Source organism: Muscardinus avellanarius, assembly GCF_963383645.1.
Source record: "Muscardinus avellanarius genome assembly, chromosome: 5".
Lineage (NCBI taxonomy): Eukaryota > Metazoa > Chordata > Mammalia > Rodentia > Gliridae > Muscardinus > Muscardinus avellanarius.
The window spans coordinates 108,419,844-108,439,438 of record NC_137790.1 but is presented as its reverse complement, the minus strand read 5'-3'; the positions used below and the strand labels follow the sequence as shown (position 1 = coordinate 108,439,438).

The 19,595-nt window shown below is 36.1% G+C and overlaps 1 protein-coding gene across 1 annotated transcript in view; it reads right to left on the bottom strand.

The window, feature by feature from the left end:
• WDR49 (WD repeat domain 49) overlaps positions 1 to 19,595 on the bottom strand; it is a gene marked incomplete at both ends in the record, with an annotated part of 168,523 nt that overhangs the window by 49,325 nt on the left and 99,603 nt on the right. Inside the window, 2 exons of the mRNA XM_080696579.1 lie at positions 3,252 to 3,382; positions 14,895 to 15,010. Of these exons, the coding sequence (XP_080552705.1) occupies positions 3,252 to 3,382; positions 14,895 to 15,010 (247 nt within the window). The remainder of the gene's footprint in view (positions 1 to 3,251; positions 3,383 to 14,894; positions 15,011 to 19,595) is intronic.

Below are 19,595 nucleotides of genomic sequence, written 5' to 3'. Positions count from 1 at the left end.
ACATGAACAGTATAAAGAGTATAAATTGCTAGAATATTATATAGAAAATGCACACAAGAATAATTAGAATTCATTATCAAAGTCTCTAACATAGAATCTAGCATATAACAGGCATCCTATCTACAATTTTGGAGACACAAATAGTAAAAACTACTATTTTTATTCACTTTAGATTTACAATTCTCACAGAATAACCTGCACAGTGAGTGTAGAGCAGTTACTGTTATCTCCTTCTCTCACCATAATAAAGCATTAAAAATAAAGGCTCTGCAGTTAAACAATTTAAGTTTCGAACCGTGTTCTGCCGGTTATTAGTTGTGTAATCCTGTGTATCATATTTTACTCTACTTGATGCCACAATTTCCTCGTCTACAAAACTGGGTTAATAATTATATTTCTCTTATTGGGTTGTATGAAGAATGAGAAACATTTAGAATGGTGCTAAGCATTAGTGCTGAAAAGTATTAGTTATCATCAGACTCTTCTATTATTAAAAACAAGCAAATCAAGACCGCCTAGATTTCTGTTCCCCAAACACTGTATGTGTTTCATCATTCCTTTCCGCCTATATTCTTTTTAGAGGTTGCTTTCTCTAAATCCAGAATTCTCCCTACAGGAAGCATTTCACCACTGATTTTTACAGAGAACAAAGAAAAACACAAATTATGTGAGTAAATTGACCAAAGCCCAGTGCAGGAAAAGCACAGCAATGCCCAGATGACAGGGCTTAGTGGTTCAGTGGCTCAGGAAGGATGGTGGTCACCGCTGAGTAGGAGTGTCCATGCCAAATGTGAAACTGAATTTGAAGGGAAGGTACATAAGATGACTTGCTTTAAATTTTGGAAGAGGAGAGATAAATGCATACTAAACTCTGTACTTCCCTGCAAATGGCAGCTTGACAAGACAGTGATATCAGTAATCCTTTGTGCTTATAGCCAATCATCAGTAGTTGTCTAAACAGGATGGATTTCAATTATCTGTGATGTATCCATCTTCTCCCATGATTTCAAAATGGTTGATTTACAAAGTTTGATTAAACTTTCTCACATAGGACTGATGAAATGAGATGAAATGATGAGATTATCTATCTAGCAATACAATGGTATTTTATGATACTTTCACAGTAGCAACGGTACAGCTGTGTAGTTCACTATTTCTGTCACAGTTGAGGTTATCTACCACCCTACCAAAACAAAGGATTGCGGTGGCCATAAAGTAAATTCAACTATAAAGTGAGCCCTACCAGACGACAATCAGGTAAGTCCTAAAAAGTCATTGAACCTTAACTCTAGGTAGATCAGTAAACCTCGTATTATAGCACTTCAGCACTTCTAAGTTTCCATTTCTTTTAAATAATAACACTTTTATTCTATAAAAAATTAGGTGGTCAAAACATGGATTTCAAAATTTCATGGTGCAATCTGTCTTGATAAATTGCTTTTTTTTGGCCCAAAGTGACCCTACATTGAAGTATCACTTTAAGGGTTTAGATTTGCTTTGTAGGCATTTTTGTGAGGACAGTCTTTAGCTAACATAATCTGAGTAAATTTTACCAAAGAGTTAAGAGGTCCTCATCACAAAACATCAGAGTGCTACCAAGGTGTGATTTGTACTGAACAATCCTAATGCTACTCTTGTCTCGGAAAATGAACCATAGGAAATAAATGCTAATCCAGGTGTGGCAGCAGACGCCTATAAATCCAGTATTTGGAAGGCTGAGACAGGAGGATCTCAGGATAGAGGCCAGCCTTAGCAACTTAATGAGACCCTCAACAACTTAGCGAGACTCTTTTCAAAATTATAAAAAAAAAGGGGGGGGGGTGACTAGGAATGTAACTCAGAGGTAGAACATCTCTGGGTTCAATAACCAAAAAATAAATAAATAAATAAATAAAATAAAAGCTAATAATTTTTAATTAACTCATTGTGCCTGAAGGACTCTGCTAGGCCCATATACAGTTAATCTGTACTTTCAAACTACAAAACAGGTATATTTTTACTAACCAGAAAAAAAATCATGACCAAAAATTGACCAAAGTATGCATTTAAAAATATGCCACAATGAACCCCACCAGTCTGTGTAAATAATATGCACTATTAAATAAAATTTTTACAGTAATATGATAGCGTTACATGCATGTCCAGGATTATCGCAACATAGTTGAAAATAGCCAAATTATGAAACCAAACTAGGTGTAGGTCAACAGACAAACAAATAAATGGGTATATATTCACAAAATATATTTTTGGGGGGTGGTACTGGGGTTCCTGGAACCCTTCTACCTCCGGGCTACACTCCCAGACCTATTTTTAACATTTTCATTTTGGAAACAGGGTCTCCTAAGCCAGCGCGCGGCTGGCTTTGAACCTGCGCTATCCTCCTGTCTCTGCCTCCCAAGCACGGGGATTACAAGCGTGCGCCACCACGCCCGGCCACAAAAGATTTCTAAAGCCACAAATAACAGAATTATGTCATTTGCAGGAAAAAAAATGGAACTAGAGATTATACAAAATAAAATTAGCCAATCTCATAAAATCAAGGGTTAACTATTCGATCTCATATGTATAAGCTAGAGAGAAAATGAGAAATAAAAGGGACTTCAGTTAAATGAAGAGAGAAACCAGGACTGTGGAAGAGGACTGAGGGAGGGGTTGGGAAAAGGAAAAAGGCGGCATGAGGAAGGGAATCGTTCAACTAATGTTATATCCACACAGGAAGGTATCACTACTCAACTCACTAATATGTTGAGGGTACAAGGGCAGGAAAGGAAGTGAAATCTGCAGGGAAATGCACCAAATGCTATGTATGTTTATAACGTTATCACTTTAAACCTCACTCGGATGTGTAATTACAATGCACTAATGAAAGTAAATTTTAAAAATTAAATAAATTTAAATAGCTAGCATAATAATATACCATGGCAAGTGGCGGAATCATGGTGTGAATCCAGAGATCCAGACATAGAAGTGATAGCTTCTGTCACTATGCCTTGAAATAAGGACCAAAAGGATCTTTAACTGGAGATACTGCTTCTTTGAGAAACGTATTTATTTTCCAGTGTTTTTTGTTGTTGTTGTTGTTAGGTGAGCCAATGTGTTTATTTAGCATAGTTACGTAATCCATTCATCTGTTGATGGACACCTTGGCTGGTTCTATAATTTGTCTATTGTGAGTTGTGCAATTGAAAGGAAAGGGGGGGAAAAGTAAGCCTAAAGAAACCAAACCATCTCTAACTGACGGTTACGTGTACCTGTAGCCAGAGTTTGCGGAGGTAAAAATGCAGCACACAGGACGTCCTCCTGGTGCTGCGCTCCGCCCTTCCATTCTTCAGACTGGAGGAGAAACCGATTGAAGTTCTGGGGCCGAAACACAGTAATAGCTCTAGTAAAAAATTTTAAAAAGACATAGAATTTAGCTGTGAATCTAAAATTGACATAGATATTAAATAGCTATCATCCACTTGGATGGTGTGATTTGAGAAATCCAAAAGACTATGCTGGGATTTGGGGTAGAGTTCAGTGGAAGAACGCTTACTTAGCAAAGCACAAGGCTCAATCCCCGGCACCAAAAAATAAAGCAAATAAATAAAACACTCTGCTGCCCCAAATTTTATCACCACTTGTCATTTATAATATTGAACCTGATACTCGTTATGGTTTAGAACTGGAATAATGTCCCCTAAAGTTTCATGTGTTGAAGGCTTGCTCCCCAGTGTAGACGTGTTCAGTGGTGGGGCTTAAGACATGAATGTCTCACAAATACACTAACCTCTTTAGTGCATTAATGCACTTGGTGAGTTTATCATTGGAATTAACTACTAGAAGGTGGAAGAAATTATAGGCAGGTGAGGCACGTTGGAGGAAGTAGATCACTGGAGACATGGCTTTGGGGACTATATCTTGGTGTGTGTGTGTGTGTGTGTGTGTGTGTGTGTGTGTGTGTGTCTTTTCTACTCTCTTCTCTCCCTTCTCTTCCTCCTCCTCCTCCTCCTCCTCCTCCTCCTCCTCCTCCTCCTCCTCCTCCTCCTCCTCCTTCTTCTTCTTCTTCTTCTTCTTCTTCTTCTTCTCTCTCTCTCTCTCTCTCTCTCTCTCTCTCTCTCTCTCTCTCTCTCTCTCTCTCTCTCTCTCTCTCCTTCCCTCCCTCTCTCTGCTTTCTGGCTCCATTGGCCGATGAACCACTCTCCTTCGCTGTGCTCACCCACCATGGTGTCCTGCCTCACCTGAGGCTCACAGCACTGGAACCAGCTGATGGCGAATTGGAAGTGAATCCTCTAAAACCAAGAGCCAAAATCAACCTTTCCTCCCATAAGTTGTTTTTCTCATGTACTTGCCACAGCTACACATAGCTGACTAATGCACCACTGAGTTTTCTTTTGTTTTGTTTTGCTTTGTTTGGATTTGGATTGTCCTACTGAATTCTCTGGTAAATTGTGAATATATAATATCTGAAGGTCAAATGCTCTTTCACAACCACTAGTAACAGATATGTATTTATCAGATTCATTTCCAAGACCCTAAAGCAAAGTTTTCCCCTATGGATACTATAAAATTACTGAGAGTTTTGTGAATAATAATAAAAAGCAGAGTGGGTTAATGAACAAATACTGTTAGTTTAAATTAGTAAGGTTTCTTTCATCCAAAAATTTCAGGACATAGCACATGTTAATATTCCATGTTCCATGCAAATGGCTCATAAGTCATAATTTCTGTTAGTGTTAAATAGTTTCCATTTGTCAGTTTACTATTCCATATGATGCTTCCATTGGCAGCAGATCTTAAGACATTAAAAATCAAACTTGGCCATCTTCCTTCCACGCCAGGCCTCCATCCTAAATTCCCCAATTTGGTTCACAGGCAAGTATTCCAACACCCTGGGTATTGTTTTCTTCTTTTGTCAAATCAAATACTTAGATTTTACCTCTGCTATATGTTACATATACATTCCTCCATTTTAAAATTTTAAACAGCAAGTGATAGCTTTCTAGTTCAGTGCTCACTAGCCCATAATTGAACAACTGTAACAGCCTCTTAACTAATTTCTCTGCCTCAAGTTTACTCTCTTCTGGTATACTCTTTGTCCTATTATTAGATTAATAATTCCACTCTGGGGCTCTTGATATCCATTCATTCTATAAATATTTCTTGCATCTATATGGAATGCCATGCTCCTGATGTTCATAGGTATCAAATTATGAACATAAAATGATTAAAATGCAAAGTGAAATGTGGTGTGTTGCGGAAATACTGATCACATGCAAAGAATGCACCAGAGAAACACAGAGGACCTCCCTGAGGGCTGATATCTAAAAGGGGACATAAAAAATAGGTAAAATGTGTAAAAGGAAATAGCATGATAGAAGATACGTCTAATGCCTATTTAATTAAAAATGTCTAATATCATTAGCAACCAGGGAGATACAAATTAAAACTACACTAAGATTCCATCTAAACCCAGTTATAACGGCAATTGCCAAGAATACAAACAATTATGTGTGCTGGTGAGGATGTAGGAAAATAGGAATCCTTATAAACTGTTGGTGAGATTGCAAATTAATACAGCCACTATGGAGATCAGTGTGGAGATCCCTCGAAAGACAAAATTACATACAACCCAACTATACCACTCCTGGGTATCTTTCCAAAGGAACTGAAGTCAAAATATTATAGTGATACATGTATATCCATGTTTATAGCATCACAACTCATAATAGCCAAACTATAAAACCAGCCTAGGTGTCATCAACAGACTAGTGGGTTATGAAACTGTGATAAGCACACCATGGGATTCTACTATACCATAAAGAATAACACAATCATACAATCTGAAGGGAAATGGATGGAACTTGAGAATACTTTGGTTACTGAGAGCAGCCAGTCTCTAACATTGAGGGGTCAGGTGTTTTCACTCACATGTTAAGCTCGAGAGAAATTGGGAAACAAAAGGAACTTCAGACAAATAAAGAAAGATACAAATAAAACAATGAAAAAGGATTAAGGGAGGGAAGTAAAGAGGGAGAAGAGAGACCTGATGAAGACACCAGTTCAAACAATCCTATGTCCATATGTGAAACTATTAATATATTTTATTTTATTTTTGTCAGTCTGGGGATGGAACCGAGGGGTACTTGACCTCCAAGCTACATCCCCTGTCTATTTTTTATTCTTTATTGTGAAACAGGGTCTCACTAAGTTACAGAGGGCCTCACTAAGTAGCTGAGGCTGTCTGTGAACCCCAATCCTCTAGTCTCAGCTAATATATATAAATATATATATATTTTTTTAAACAATGCATAAGCCAGGTGTAGTGATGCACACTTGTAATCCCTGCACTTGGGAGGCTGAGACAAGAGGACCACACAGGTTCGAAGCCAGCCTCAGCTACTTAGTGAGGCTTTTGGCAACTTAGTGAGACCTTGTTTCCAAATAAAATATAATATAGGCCTGGGAGTATAGCTGGGAGGTAGAAAGACTCTGGGTTCCACCCCCAGTACCACCAAAAAATAAATTAAATTAAGTAATGCATAAGTAGTTTTATTTATATATCAATTTAAATGAGTTATAGTGAAAATTATTTAAAAGGGTTTCATATATTTTCGTCTTATATTTAATGTAGCTCATAGTGATAGTGACACAAATGCACATGGCACTTGGTTGGCTTTACCTCAGCTTCCTCCCAACTCCCCTCTCCCCACACAGGACATTGAGATGAAAATGGTATTCTCACATACGTGCATAATGTCCATGGACGTGATTTCTTCATTGATTCTCCCTTTCTCCCAACCTTTTCCTAGATGACCTCTTTGGCTCCATTGGAGATTCTCCTCCATTAATGGAAATTCCTCTGGTATCCTGATTGCTTACTAGCTTCCACATATGAAAGAAAATATATGAGTCTTCACTTTCTGTGACTAGCTAATCTCATTTGATATAAGGTTCTCCAGGTTCTTCCATTTTCCAGAAATGAAATAATTTTGTTCTCTTTATTGCTAAGAATTACATTGTATGTACATCCAATAATTTTGTGATCCATTCATCTGTTGATAGACATGTAGGTTGACTTCTATAATTCAACTATTGTGAATTATGTTACTATAAACATGGATATGCATATATTACTATAATATTCTAATTTCAATGCCTTTGGAAAGATATTCAGGAGTAGCATAGCTATTCACATGGTAGAACTATTCCTGGTGTTCTGAGGAATCTCCACACTGATGTCCATAGTGCCTGTGCTAATTTACAATCCCATCAAAAGTGTAGAAGGGTTCCTATTTCCCCCATTCTCACCAGCATTTATTGATGTTTGACTTATTTATTGATGATTGTCATTGAGATTGTGGTTAGATGGAATCTTAATATAGTTTTGATTTACATCTCCCTGATTGTTAATGATGTTAAACATTTTTTCATATATGTATTGGCAATTATATTTCTTCTTTTGTGAAGTATCTATTTAGTTCAACTTCCCATCTCTTGATTAGTTTATTAATTTTTAGTGCTAAATATTTAAGTACTTTGCATATTCTGGATATTAGTATTCTATCAGAAAAATAGCAAAAATCTTCTTCCATTTTCTAGGCTTTCCTCTTTAAACTCTTAATGCTTTCTGTTGATTAAAAGAAACTTTATATTTTAATGACATCCTACTTATTAGTTCTTGTTTTAATATCCTGAACTTTTGTGGTCCTGCTGAGGAAGTTTCTGCCTGTGTTTATATACTGGAGTGCTGGACCTATGCCCTCCTCTAGTAATTTCAAAATAAAGTCTCTAATTGCTATGTCTTTGATTCATCTTAAGTTGACTCTGGTGCAGAGTGAGGGGTAGAGATTTAATTATATTTTTCCACAAATAGATAACCCTCCCCTATAGGAAGGTCCTGTTACTTTTTGTTCCAATTTCAGCTGCCGCCACAGGAGTTTGCTGAATGGTTTGGATGGATAGTCTAGAGAGTCGTAGTCTTCAGATATTTGAGCGTGGAGAGAAGAATGTGATTGCTTTTGATGATGGCTTTTCTGGCTTGACAATATTTTGCTTCTTTTTGCTGGAGTTGGTCTCAGAGCTTCCAGGTCTCAGAAGCCACCAGCCCTGGCACAGGCTCACCAAGATGGTGCTGCTTCCACTCTCCACTCATCAGATGAGACACATGAAGCTCTGCTCTCTTTGCTGCATCTAGTTCCACCATTTTTCAACTTTCTTCTGTTGAGTTCTGACTGCCTTTCTTCCCTTGCCAAGAAGCAGTCTTCATGCCGGTTGAGTTCTAAGGCTCAGAAGAACAGAAACACATTGTCCTCCTCTATTCCCCCGTCTTTAATCCTATCAATAAAAACTTTAATATTGTGAACAGGGAGGCAGAGGGAGCAGGATCAAATCCAGAGGGAAATGCACTGGGTGCTATGAACATGTATGTTCCTATCACACTAAATCTTAATATGATAAATAATTAAAACGTACCAATAAAGGTATATTTAAAAAAATGAACGGATAGCAATAGGAAAAAATAATACTTACTAGTTTCCCCATTTCATACATGAAAAAAAATCAAATATTTTTTAAAATCTAATATAAAATTCAACCTGTTTTTTAAAATCTAATATAGGTTCCTTCTACTTCTCCAGTGTTATTTCTCTCTGTTCTTCTATTCTTGATCTTCAAAGTAACATGTGAATGTCCAACTAAATATTTCATAGGGACCCTAGAAGCATCGGGTTAAATATGGAAAATCTTCTCATGTCAAATATGCACAATGTTGGAAAAATAGTTTTTCTTTTAAAATAAAAATAGTTGAAGTAATATATTTTACATACAAATCTGTCTAAATTTTAAAGATAAAATGAAAGATTTAAAATCAATTTCTTCCTCACAGCAATTATTTAGAACTGTTGGAGATACCCAGGGGCTACGTTTCTGAAGCATCCCTTCTTGTCTAACCCAAGCCATGTCCTTGTTGCTAATGATCCTTCCATCTCTAGCTGCTGCTCTTTCTCTCTGTTCTTCCTTCTCAATTGCTGAGGCTGGCCTCAAACCTGTGATCTTTCTGTCTCAGTCTCCCAAGTAACAGAATTACAGGTATGTACCACCATGCCAAACCAATCAATACTTTTAATATTACTATTATTTAATAGTATATTGCTGATGCTTATCAAGGTACTATAAATAATGTAATTTGAAGTTCTGAAATTACAGTTTAATCTTTGAATAGCTGTATATGTCTATACTTAAATTTTTTTCTTATTACTAAATTGGGCTGAAGAGATTACCCTTGGAGAGAGAAAGGAAAGTGGTCAAACTTACAACTTTATCTCCTAGCCAAAATTCAGTGTCAAGTATCTTTTTACCAAAATGCCTGTATTAAACAGATAATACTACGCCGGGCGTGGTGGCGCACGCTTGTAATCCCCGCGCTTGGGAGGCGGAGACAGGAGGATCACCCAGGTTCGAAGCCAGCCTTGCTGGCTTAAGAGACCCTGTTTCCAAAAATAAAAAAGTCTGGGAGTGTAGCCCAGAGGTAGAAGGGCTTCCAGGAACCCCAGTAACCACAAAAAAAAAAAAGACAGATGATACTAAATATATTCACCTAAAGGCACAAAATGCATTTTATAAAATGGTGTACCAAAGTAGCCCTTTTGATATTTGACCTTGTGTGTCAGAGTGCTGAAAAATTAATTACCTGCCACCTTTCCCTTAATATCTAACCTGAAACTTTTATTTGAAATGACAGTTATCCTTAAAATACCCTAACAACCCACACAGTGGTTCTTACTTTATCCATTTCAAAGACAACACTTGTTAGGTTTGTACTTTGGCCAAGAGCAATAGAATGAGCCAATTACAGGCCATCTTAGTGGTCTGAAAGACTTGTTCTTTTAGGCACTGAAAGTATTTACTCCTATTGAAACCTTACATTTGAACGCCTGAAATAGTTGCTATTGATTCATTGCATCGGCCTGTAAAGATGATCCCATCCCCAGTTCATAATTTAGATGTGATGAGTGAACAATTCTATGAAAATAAAATTAGTTTACCTGTCAAGGGAAAAGAAGCACAAAAAAGAAAAGAAAAATGATAAAAGAAAACACACGTTTTTCTAGAATAATGGCTGGGTTTTGTTCAGTGAGTGTGTATGTATGTGTGTGAATGGAAATTGAACCCAAAGATTTATGAATATTCTAAGCAAAACTTCTACCACTGAGCTACATCCTCAGTCCTGCAAATAACTTTTAGGCCAAAACTTAATCATGTAGTAACTGTCTTAGAGAATACAAAAACACGATCAATTCCTCATCACCTCAGGGGCTAACTGTTCATGTCCAAGTATCATAAGGCTTATTAATCCCTCCCCTTTGATGCATTGGTTTTCAGGCTTTCAAAGAGCATCAAAAGGAGAGAATAAATTCCACACAGATCAATTCATTCTGATTCCTTTCCTGTTTTTTTGATTTATAGAAGCAAGTTTTGAACATGCAAATAATCGTGCATTTTTATGTAAAGATTATTTGTGAATTTCAAACATAATGACTCTATCCTTAGTTCCAACGCGATTAATTTAGAATAATTTACAACTTAAGAACTTTCCATTTTGACTGTCCCAGTAATAGAAACTATTTGAGTCATATGACCCTATAGCTCCCTGGTAGGGCAATTATTAATAACTTAATATTCAATAATAGATAAGTTTCATTTGGGGTAATTCCAAGTTCTTAATGTCTCTTATTTTAGAAAATACTTTTAGAAATCAGATTTATGTACATGTACATCGCTATCACCATGAACTACATTAGGATGTGAGACTATAATGAATCAATAAAAGTATAAAAAAGAAATCAAATTAAACCTTTGATGAATTGCTTTAATTTCTAACTCTTTGTATGAAAACTGCATGTGCTATCTAATATTTTGCAAAACTGAGGCTGGATAAATAGCTATACAAACAGTAGCTATTTACTGAGTACCTAATTTTTACAGAGCTTCATGAAAGATGTTACTATCAATAATATTCTCGAAATTATTTTAAATTATATAAAAGACTCCCCTCTTTAGTATTTGTATGTTTAAATTTTTAAGAAAATCACACATTTGAAAACAAATGTTTCTTACTAAAAATCTGTTATGTATATAAGGTAAAATATATGGTAAATAGTTTGATTTAGTAATCTCAAAATATATGCAAATACCAAAACATCACCTTGTATAAGATAAATATATATAATATTTATTGTTCAATTATAATTTCACAAGGCTGGAGAGAAGATACAATGATTTCTCCTTTACACAGAAAAGAGAAATAAAATACAAAAACTAAGTATATCCTTTTAGCAAGTTGTGAATACAAAGTCACAAATCTTACAATAAATTAAAATCTTTCTTTTTATTTTTCAGTACTGAAGATTGAAGCCAGGGGCATTCTACCTTCATACTACACCCTTAGCCCTATTTTTTTTTATTCTTTATTTTGAATCAGAGTCTTCCTAAGTTGCAGAGGACCTCACTAATTAGCTGAGACTGGCTGCGAACCTATAATCCTTCTGTCTTGGCCTGCCAAGTATTAGAATTACAAGCATGCACCACCATGCCCAACTAGATTAAAATCTTTTAAAATATTATAAATATTTATTTGATTTTACTATAACCATACATATCATATGCCTGCCTTGAACAAAGATAGCATATACTGTTAGCAGCATAAATATGGCCAGAAAGTCAAGGAAATATTTTTAATTGACTCTAAATCAATTCACAATTTTGTCTCTAAGTATATTTTGCTTAAAATAATAAAAAAAACATTTCTCTAGCATCTCTGAATTTTAGGCTTCATTCTTTGAACAGATAACTTCTCTGGATATGAATGACTATATTTCTAATAACCAATATGAGCTCTCCTGTTTTGCTTGGCACCATTTTAGAAAGGCAATTAACATAGCTGCCTTGCAGGTGTTGGCTCTCTAAATAAATGGTGCTGCGCTTAACAGCAAGGATCATGGCTCTTCATATCCAGCCCACTAGATTCCCTAACTCAGTGATGTCCACCTGCATGCAGTTTTTAAGATATTTACTGGAAGAAAAGGAAGAAAATACTAAGCTAAATCTCTGAGGAATTGTTAAGTTGATAACATAAGTTTTTATGTTTCTTCAGATGTGCAAAATTGACTGAATAGCTTTATTTAAATAACCAGCCTACTCATCATTTGTTTACCACAAGCATAAAAGAAAAATTAGTCTATGGCATAGAGTTCTGTTGTCTGAAGCTTTGGAACCTTGGCTGGTCTACACAACCTCTTCATACTTGTTTTCTCCCTTGTAAATAGGAAAAATAATGTTTCGCCTACTAGTTCATTGAGAAGAGGGAATCAATTTTAATACCTCTGTTGCTTGCCTCCTTACCAGGAGTGTGACTATAGCTAATTAATCTCTCTAATCCTCAGTTTCCCTATATGTTCAACAAACATGAAGTATGTCATTCAACAAATTTCACTGTGTATCTAATAAAGTATTGTGCATCTAATATGCCTAAGTTCAAAAGGCTAAAAGAGAACACAAAAACAAAAGCTGGACATATTTCCTTCCTGAGAGTTAAAAGACATGTCCTGGTTGAGAGGATCTCTGAACAGGTCTTAAATCACAATAAATGTTAGCCACATGGAAAAAAGTTTTAGTGGAGAATTTCTAGCTAAGGAAAAGGTAAAAAGAAATATGGAGGGGACATACAGCAGAATTCTGTATATGAGAAGCAGGACGTTTTGTATGAGAGCACAATACATACAGCAGGTCATTAAGTTTGATAAAGTTTAAAATATACACAAGAGTGTTTTAAAATGAAACTAGAGAATGAATAACAGGCCCAGAACAAAGGGAGCGTAGATTTGTTTTGTAGAATGCTTCAAGATTTTAAACAAGGTAATAACATACATAGAATTCATTATAAAAAAAAAAAGCACTGTAACTAAATTATAAAGAATCTATTTAAGACATGAGAGGTGAGCATTACTGGAAAAGAAAAGGACCAGAAGAAGAAGGTTGTGACATTTGTCCAAGTAGAAATGATGCTCTGAATAATACAGTTGCAGTATTCTCGAGGCAGGTCTAAAATCATTTAGGATTTAAAATAGGTAAGACTCAGCAGCTACTGGGTCGTGAGGAAGTGAGAAGGGAGACGTAAGGTAAAAATTGAGTCTTTTGTCATTAACTGAAGCTCCAAATGTAAGAGAAAAAGGCAGTTTTGGAAAGGGGAATAAATGAATTCAGTTTAGAACATGTTGAATTGAGGACTGCAGTCAGAAACATGGAGAAAGCAAATGGATAAGTGAGCTTAGAGAGATCAGAACTGAAGACAGAGATTTGAGGTATCTAAAATATCACCTACTTTCAAAGATGAAGATAAGGATTAAATTAGATAATGTGTGTAGAGTGCTTAATGCTTCACAGCACTATAAATAAAATAAATCAGATGGTATATTTAAGTAGCCCGCTCAAGGAATGCAATTTCTATTCTATCCTGGGCACAATTATCAAAATAATCTCTGTATTTAGACAGAGGATGAAGTAAAAGCTACAGCCTAACCTCACAGTCTCTTTCTGGGTTTTACAGAAAGATTAATAAGCTGACTGTCAATCTTCAGTGAGTTCTTCTCCAATCACTGACCTGCTAAGGAGCTGGCTTAATAGTCCATATTTCCCCGACTATAACTAGTTGTCTGCCCTTTTGTCTCTTTCGTTAAAAGCCTCCTGCTAAAAAAGATTGTCTCAGATCCTACAAAATCTATCCTAACGTTAACACCTCTGACTTGGAAAATATACATTTTAAACCCACTAATATAAAGGTTAAATAATGTAACTGAGAATGTGTTGATTTAGTTTTCAATTCCAACTAAGAGATCCACGTCCCAACAACCCCAAGAGAGATACACAAGGTAGAGGGACAGAGGGCACATGACCACCTTCCTCTCTCCCATTCTAATCTTCCCCAGTCTTAGGAGTTACAGAAAGTGGCGGCCACTGACATACATCAGGATATCAAATGTTTCCGTAAACTACTTTTTGGTAATTTGATATATCTAACCTTTTAAATTTTCTCTTGTAAGCAATAAAAAGTTGATATTTAATACTACTTTCTAACTATGGCTCTCTAAAATATGAAAAAAATGGAATATTCAATTTTTGACTCAGCACTAATTAGTTTATTACTTTTCTGTTATAGTCAGAATTTAAATTGGATCAGCTGGATGCCACGCATCTATCCTGTCATGTATTCAAGAATTAAACTTATTCATTGCTCTAGCCTAATTATAGAGCTCTTTAGGTCACAGACTGTCGGAGTAGTATAAGTTTATAATTGATCAGGATTGCTCCTAGGAATGGGAAGATGTCTTGTCCTTCAAAGGTGAGAATGATTGAATTAATTCTCAATATATAAAGTAGAATAATCCAGCTAGCCTTGCTTTCTTATTATCAAACTATCCTTAAAAATTAAGCAGTGTGTGATATTATGTTTGCTAGTCTGTGTATGCTCATTTTCACTAGAAGGAAGGCTATTCCTCTGATTATGATTAATAAAAATCCCCTAATATAAACTAACCCAATCCTAGTTTCAGACCAATAAGATCACAATTCTACAGTGAATTATGTGCTTATACAGTGCCATGGAAAAAAGATCTAAAAAGGTCAAATTCGCAAAGCCAAGAGAAAGTCCTATCACACTTTTTACTGCCACCTAAGCTGTGTACCTTACAATATTTTATTCACCAAGTAGTCAGTTCAAATAAACATTCATTTACCTGCGCCACTAGCATGTTAAGGACTCAGAAGCAGCCAAGTTTCTGTGTTCTTCTCCTATTAGATTCTGATTCAAGTGAAAAATTTTCATTTTTACCTAAGTTTCTGCATGGAGCATTTCATACCTCTCCCAGCCTGTAATCAGTATTGTCTTCTTAAGAACCAAGATCTGTGAAATATCCACAGCTCCATCTTGCCCAACGCTCAGTGTGTGGTGACAATATCCATTGAAGTCCCAGACCTTCAAAAGAAAAGTTAAAACCACCTTTAATACAGAAAACAAAACTATCTTCAATGAGTAAACACAGTATAATAGGGTTAAGTCTTTTTTATATTCTGAATGAGAGTTGGCTCTCTTAGATTATGTGATAGTTTTCAAAAATCTCATCATTTAAATTTAGCCATTATATTTACCACTATTGTGACACTGTGATGTATATATATATATATATATATATATATATATATATATATATTCATTTCACACCTATACATATAGATACATACACATATAAGTACATATGTGTGTGTAGTCTTTCTCTTCTTTGACAAAAGTTCTTAAAAATCTTGAAAGCTCATTATAAAAGACATGTGTATTATATTTATCACACATATATGCAGATCATATATCTCACATATCATATATGTGCATATATAATATAGATTGGTATACCTATATGTTTATGATACACGTATGAAATAGGTATTTGGTGTGTATAGGTGTGAGTATGTATATGTGTGCGTATGTCTGTATCTGAGAGGGACTGAAAATTCAGATGATTCCAATGACCAGTGCTGTAAGTAATCATGCTCACATAATAAAGACTCCATAAAAGCCAAAGGAATCAGGAGCAGAGAGCTTCCAGATGGCTGAGCTCATCTGGAAGAGAAGGCACAGAAGATCCTCACCCCTTCCCACATTTCTGGCCTTACACACCTTTTCTATTCAGCCTTTCTTCTGTATCTTTTATAATATTCTTTATAATTAATAGCTAAATATAATTGTGCTTTCCTGAGTTCTGTGAAGTGTTAAAGAGAATTAATCAAGCTGAAAGAGGGGGTCATGGGAACACTGACTTAACTATTTAAGCTAGATATCTCAGAAGCACCTTAAATTGGAGCACTATGGGGTGGAACTCAGGTCCCAACCTGTGGAACCCAACATTGCTTCCAGGTGGACAGTTACAGAATGTCTGCATTAGAGGACTCCCAGCTGGTATCTGCTGGAAAATCCACTGCAAATTTAGTTGCACAAGAGAAAATAGCCCTAAAGATTTTGATGCCCAGAAACTTCTGTTGTATTAAATATGTTAAAAGGAGAAACAGAGTTATTTGTCCCATATAAGTATATCTCAGACTCTACTTGTAATTTCAAGTTCATTCTAATAGTAGCTGATTCAATGCTTAGAAATTTCTGCTTAATTTTCAAGAGATAATGTGAAATCATGAAAAGCCACATATTGGAGTTAATAGAAATCATAGCTGTTTCTCTAAATTTCTTTTTAAATTTGTGACACAGGAACCTCACTCCTCAAGGAATGCTGAAGGGATTAATCATATAATACAGTACATAAAACCTAGTTGTCACATACTAAGCTTCCTATCTTCTGCTGACTGACCCTCCTGTTCATAACAGGTGCAAGACCCAGTCCTACTGGGGACACACTGATTTTAGTCTTTCGGCTCAGACAGTAGTAAGGATGGAGGCTCAATGGTTGCCCTTTAAGGAGAGTATATTATTGAATCACTAGCAGCTACAACTAGGTCCTACTATTAAACATTGTGTCAAATCATGTGCAGAGGGTGAGTTGACACTATGTATCAAAATTAAAATAATATACTGTTTAACTCAAAAATCAACCTCTAAAATATCATCCCATAGGAGGTATCTACCCTCCTATGAAATGACATATTGCTTATCTTGCCATTATTTACAAAAGCTAAAAGTCTGAATCAACCTAATTGCTCTTTAGCAAGATACTGAATAATCAGAATATGCAATATCTATATGACATAGTTGCATAAAATGTAACCATTAATAAAAATGAGCAGTCTGCAGGTGTAACTCAGTGGTAGAGCTCACACTTAACATGTGGAAAGTCCCAGGTTCCATATCCAACATTAAAAATTAAAAAAAGATTAATCTTCCCCACGTTTCTAAATTCTTCTAAACTTCAATTAGATATGATACTTTGAACAACTGTTTCACTTCTTTGAGTGGGGTTTCCTCATCTGTAAAATTATGATAATAACAATACCAACCTTATAGACTATGTGTGTGTGTGTGCATGTGCGTGTGTGTGTGTGTGTGTGTGTGTGTGTGTGTGCAGGTGTGTATGTATATAGGATATATAATGTATATATATACATATATATATACATAGGAAGTACTTGGAACAATGCCTGTTTCACAGCAAGCATGCAATAAAATAACTGACATTAATGTTAATTAATATTGTGCATCCATTCATATGGACCAATGTCCAAGAGAGAAAAATACAAAATGCAGAACTGTGTATAGCAGATTAGCAGATTGCCTTCAAAAACACAATGCTCACAGGCTAGAAAAATGCACAAAAACCAACAAAAATGGTAGCCTCAGAGGAGGATCTATGAACAAGGATTAGAAAAAAGACTTCCTTTTCATTACATATGTCTTTTGTATTTCAAAATGTTTATTGAACACATACATTAATCACTTAAAACATTAATTATATCAATGGATGAGTGTATGAAGAAAATGTAGTCTATACACACAATGGAATTTTACTCAGCTGCAAAGAACACTAAAATATGGCATTTACGGGAAAATGGAAGAAACTAGAGAATATTATGCTACAGAATATTGTGACATCAGCCAGTCTTCGAAAGTCAAGAGTCATGTGTTTTCCTTCATATGTGGAAGCCAGAGAGAAAATAGGAAACAAAAGAGAATTTAGATAAATGAGAGAGACCCGTAGAATAGTGGAAAGGGGTTGGTGGAGGGAGAAGGAGGGGGAGAAAAGGAGGCTCAGGGGAGGGAACAGTTCAAATAATGAATGGCATGTCCATATAAGAAGGTCTCGTTACCAGGTCTCACTACCGATCTCACGAACATGAACAGAAACAGGGAGGAGAGAGCAGCCTGGGATGTGCACAGAAACGCACCGGAAATACACTGAGCAATGTGGGCATGCATAATGTATCACCCTGAATCTCACTATGTTGTATAATTACAATGCATCAATAAAGATATAAAATAATCAATTTAAAAACAGATCTTTCAAAACCATGATACAAAAGGCAATACATTTATGTCTTCGGTTACATGGGAACTGAGTTTGGATTCTACATGAGATTAGAAAAAGTCATTCATTCTTGTTTTGGGTGAGCTACATTCCCAGTGCTATTTTATTTTTTATTTTGAAGTAGAGTCTCATTAAGTTGCTGAGGCTGGCCTTTGACCTGTGGTCCTCCTATCTCAGCCTCCCAAGTACTGGAATTACAAGTGTGTACTACCACACCTGGCTATTCATTCTTGCTTCTTCATAGAACAGAAGCAACCAAAGCAGCCAACCCTGACTTATGTGTACAAAGTATAAGTTTCCATGTCTAAGAATTCTGTTGTGATATTGTGATAAAAATAAATGCACCTTCAAAAGCAGTTTTTATATTGCTAAATTTACATTAGGCTTCTGCTGGAAATTAAAGAATATGTTTACACTTCCTCAATGTGACTTTGTTTTCCTCTCTACCCTCCTCTAACCAAAGACCACCTAAAATAATTATCCACAAACAGGTATTGCAAAGATCAAATAGTCCCAGCCTCTACTAAGCCCCCTAGCTGGGATAATTTTCACAGCATACACAAGTTCTGTCTTATCCTAGACTCTACAATCAATGATTCCAAGATAGGGGTAAGTGGGACATAATCCACTTGTTTCATTGAGTTCAGACTCATCCCCCAGAACTGGTGGAGGGTGCTGGCTTGTTCTTTTTGCCTACACTACAATCTAACACTCTGATTCCAGGGATTTCTGCTTTATTCAACATCAGCTGCCAAGATTGGGGCTGACAGGTACCTTCCTATGTCTTACCAGCTCTCCTGTGAACTGGTTATCTTTACTTAAACACATATCTCTCCAGTCCATACCTCATTTATTTAGTCTTCCTAAAGTCAAATTCTACTGATTTCCAGAGATTCTCATTTTGAAACCACCACAATATCTCCCTTACTCTGATGTTTGCCAGCCTGGAATCCCCCTTGAATGCTAGCCCCTGCTCCCTAGGATATCTAACCACGTACCCAAGGGGCTTTCTGGGACCGTCTCCTGTAACTTAACTGAATGCATCGCACAGACTACCCAGGAAGGTGGTCAAGAATCTTCCTGACTCCAGTTATGACAAGTTTGAAAGCCATTTGAAGTGTATTCAGGAAACTTCCTTCTGTTACTTCAAAGAGTGATGAGCCATGCTCAATCAAAATCTGAGGGAAGTGGAGAAAAAATGCTGATAGGCATGATTTTGAATACTAAAAACAAGCTCTGCACACATACAAATTTGTTTTATGATAACATCATATTGGGGAACAGAGTTTCAGAAAAATATATGCACACAACTCTTGTTGCTATCCCTACCAGGACTGTGCCTTCCCTTACTCCTCCCCCTGCAAGCCTTTGAGATTGGAATTGGCAATTTGTTAGCATTTTTATTTATTTATGTATTATTTTATATATATGTGGAACATATTGAAAATTATATAAATTTAGACTGTGCTGGATGCCCTCTCCCCCACCCCTGGTTTCCCTTCTCCCCTCCCAACAATGAGTATCCAGGTTAACCATGCT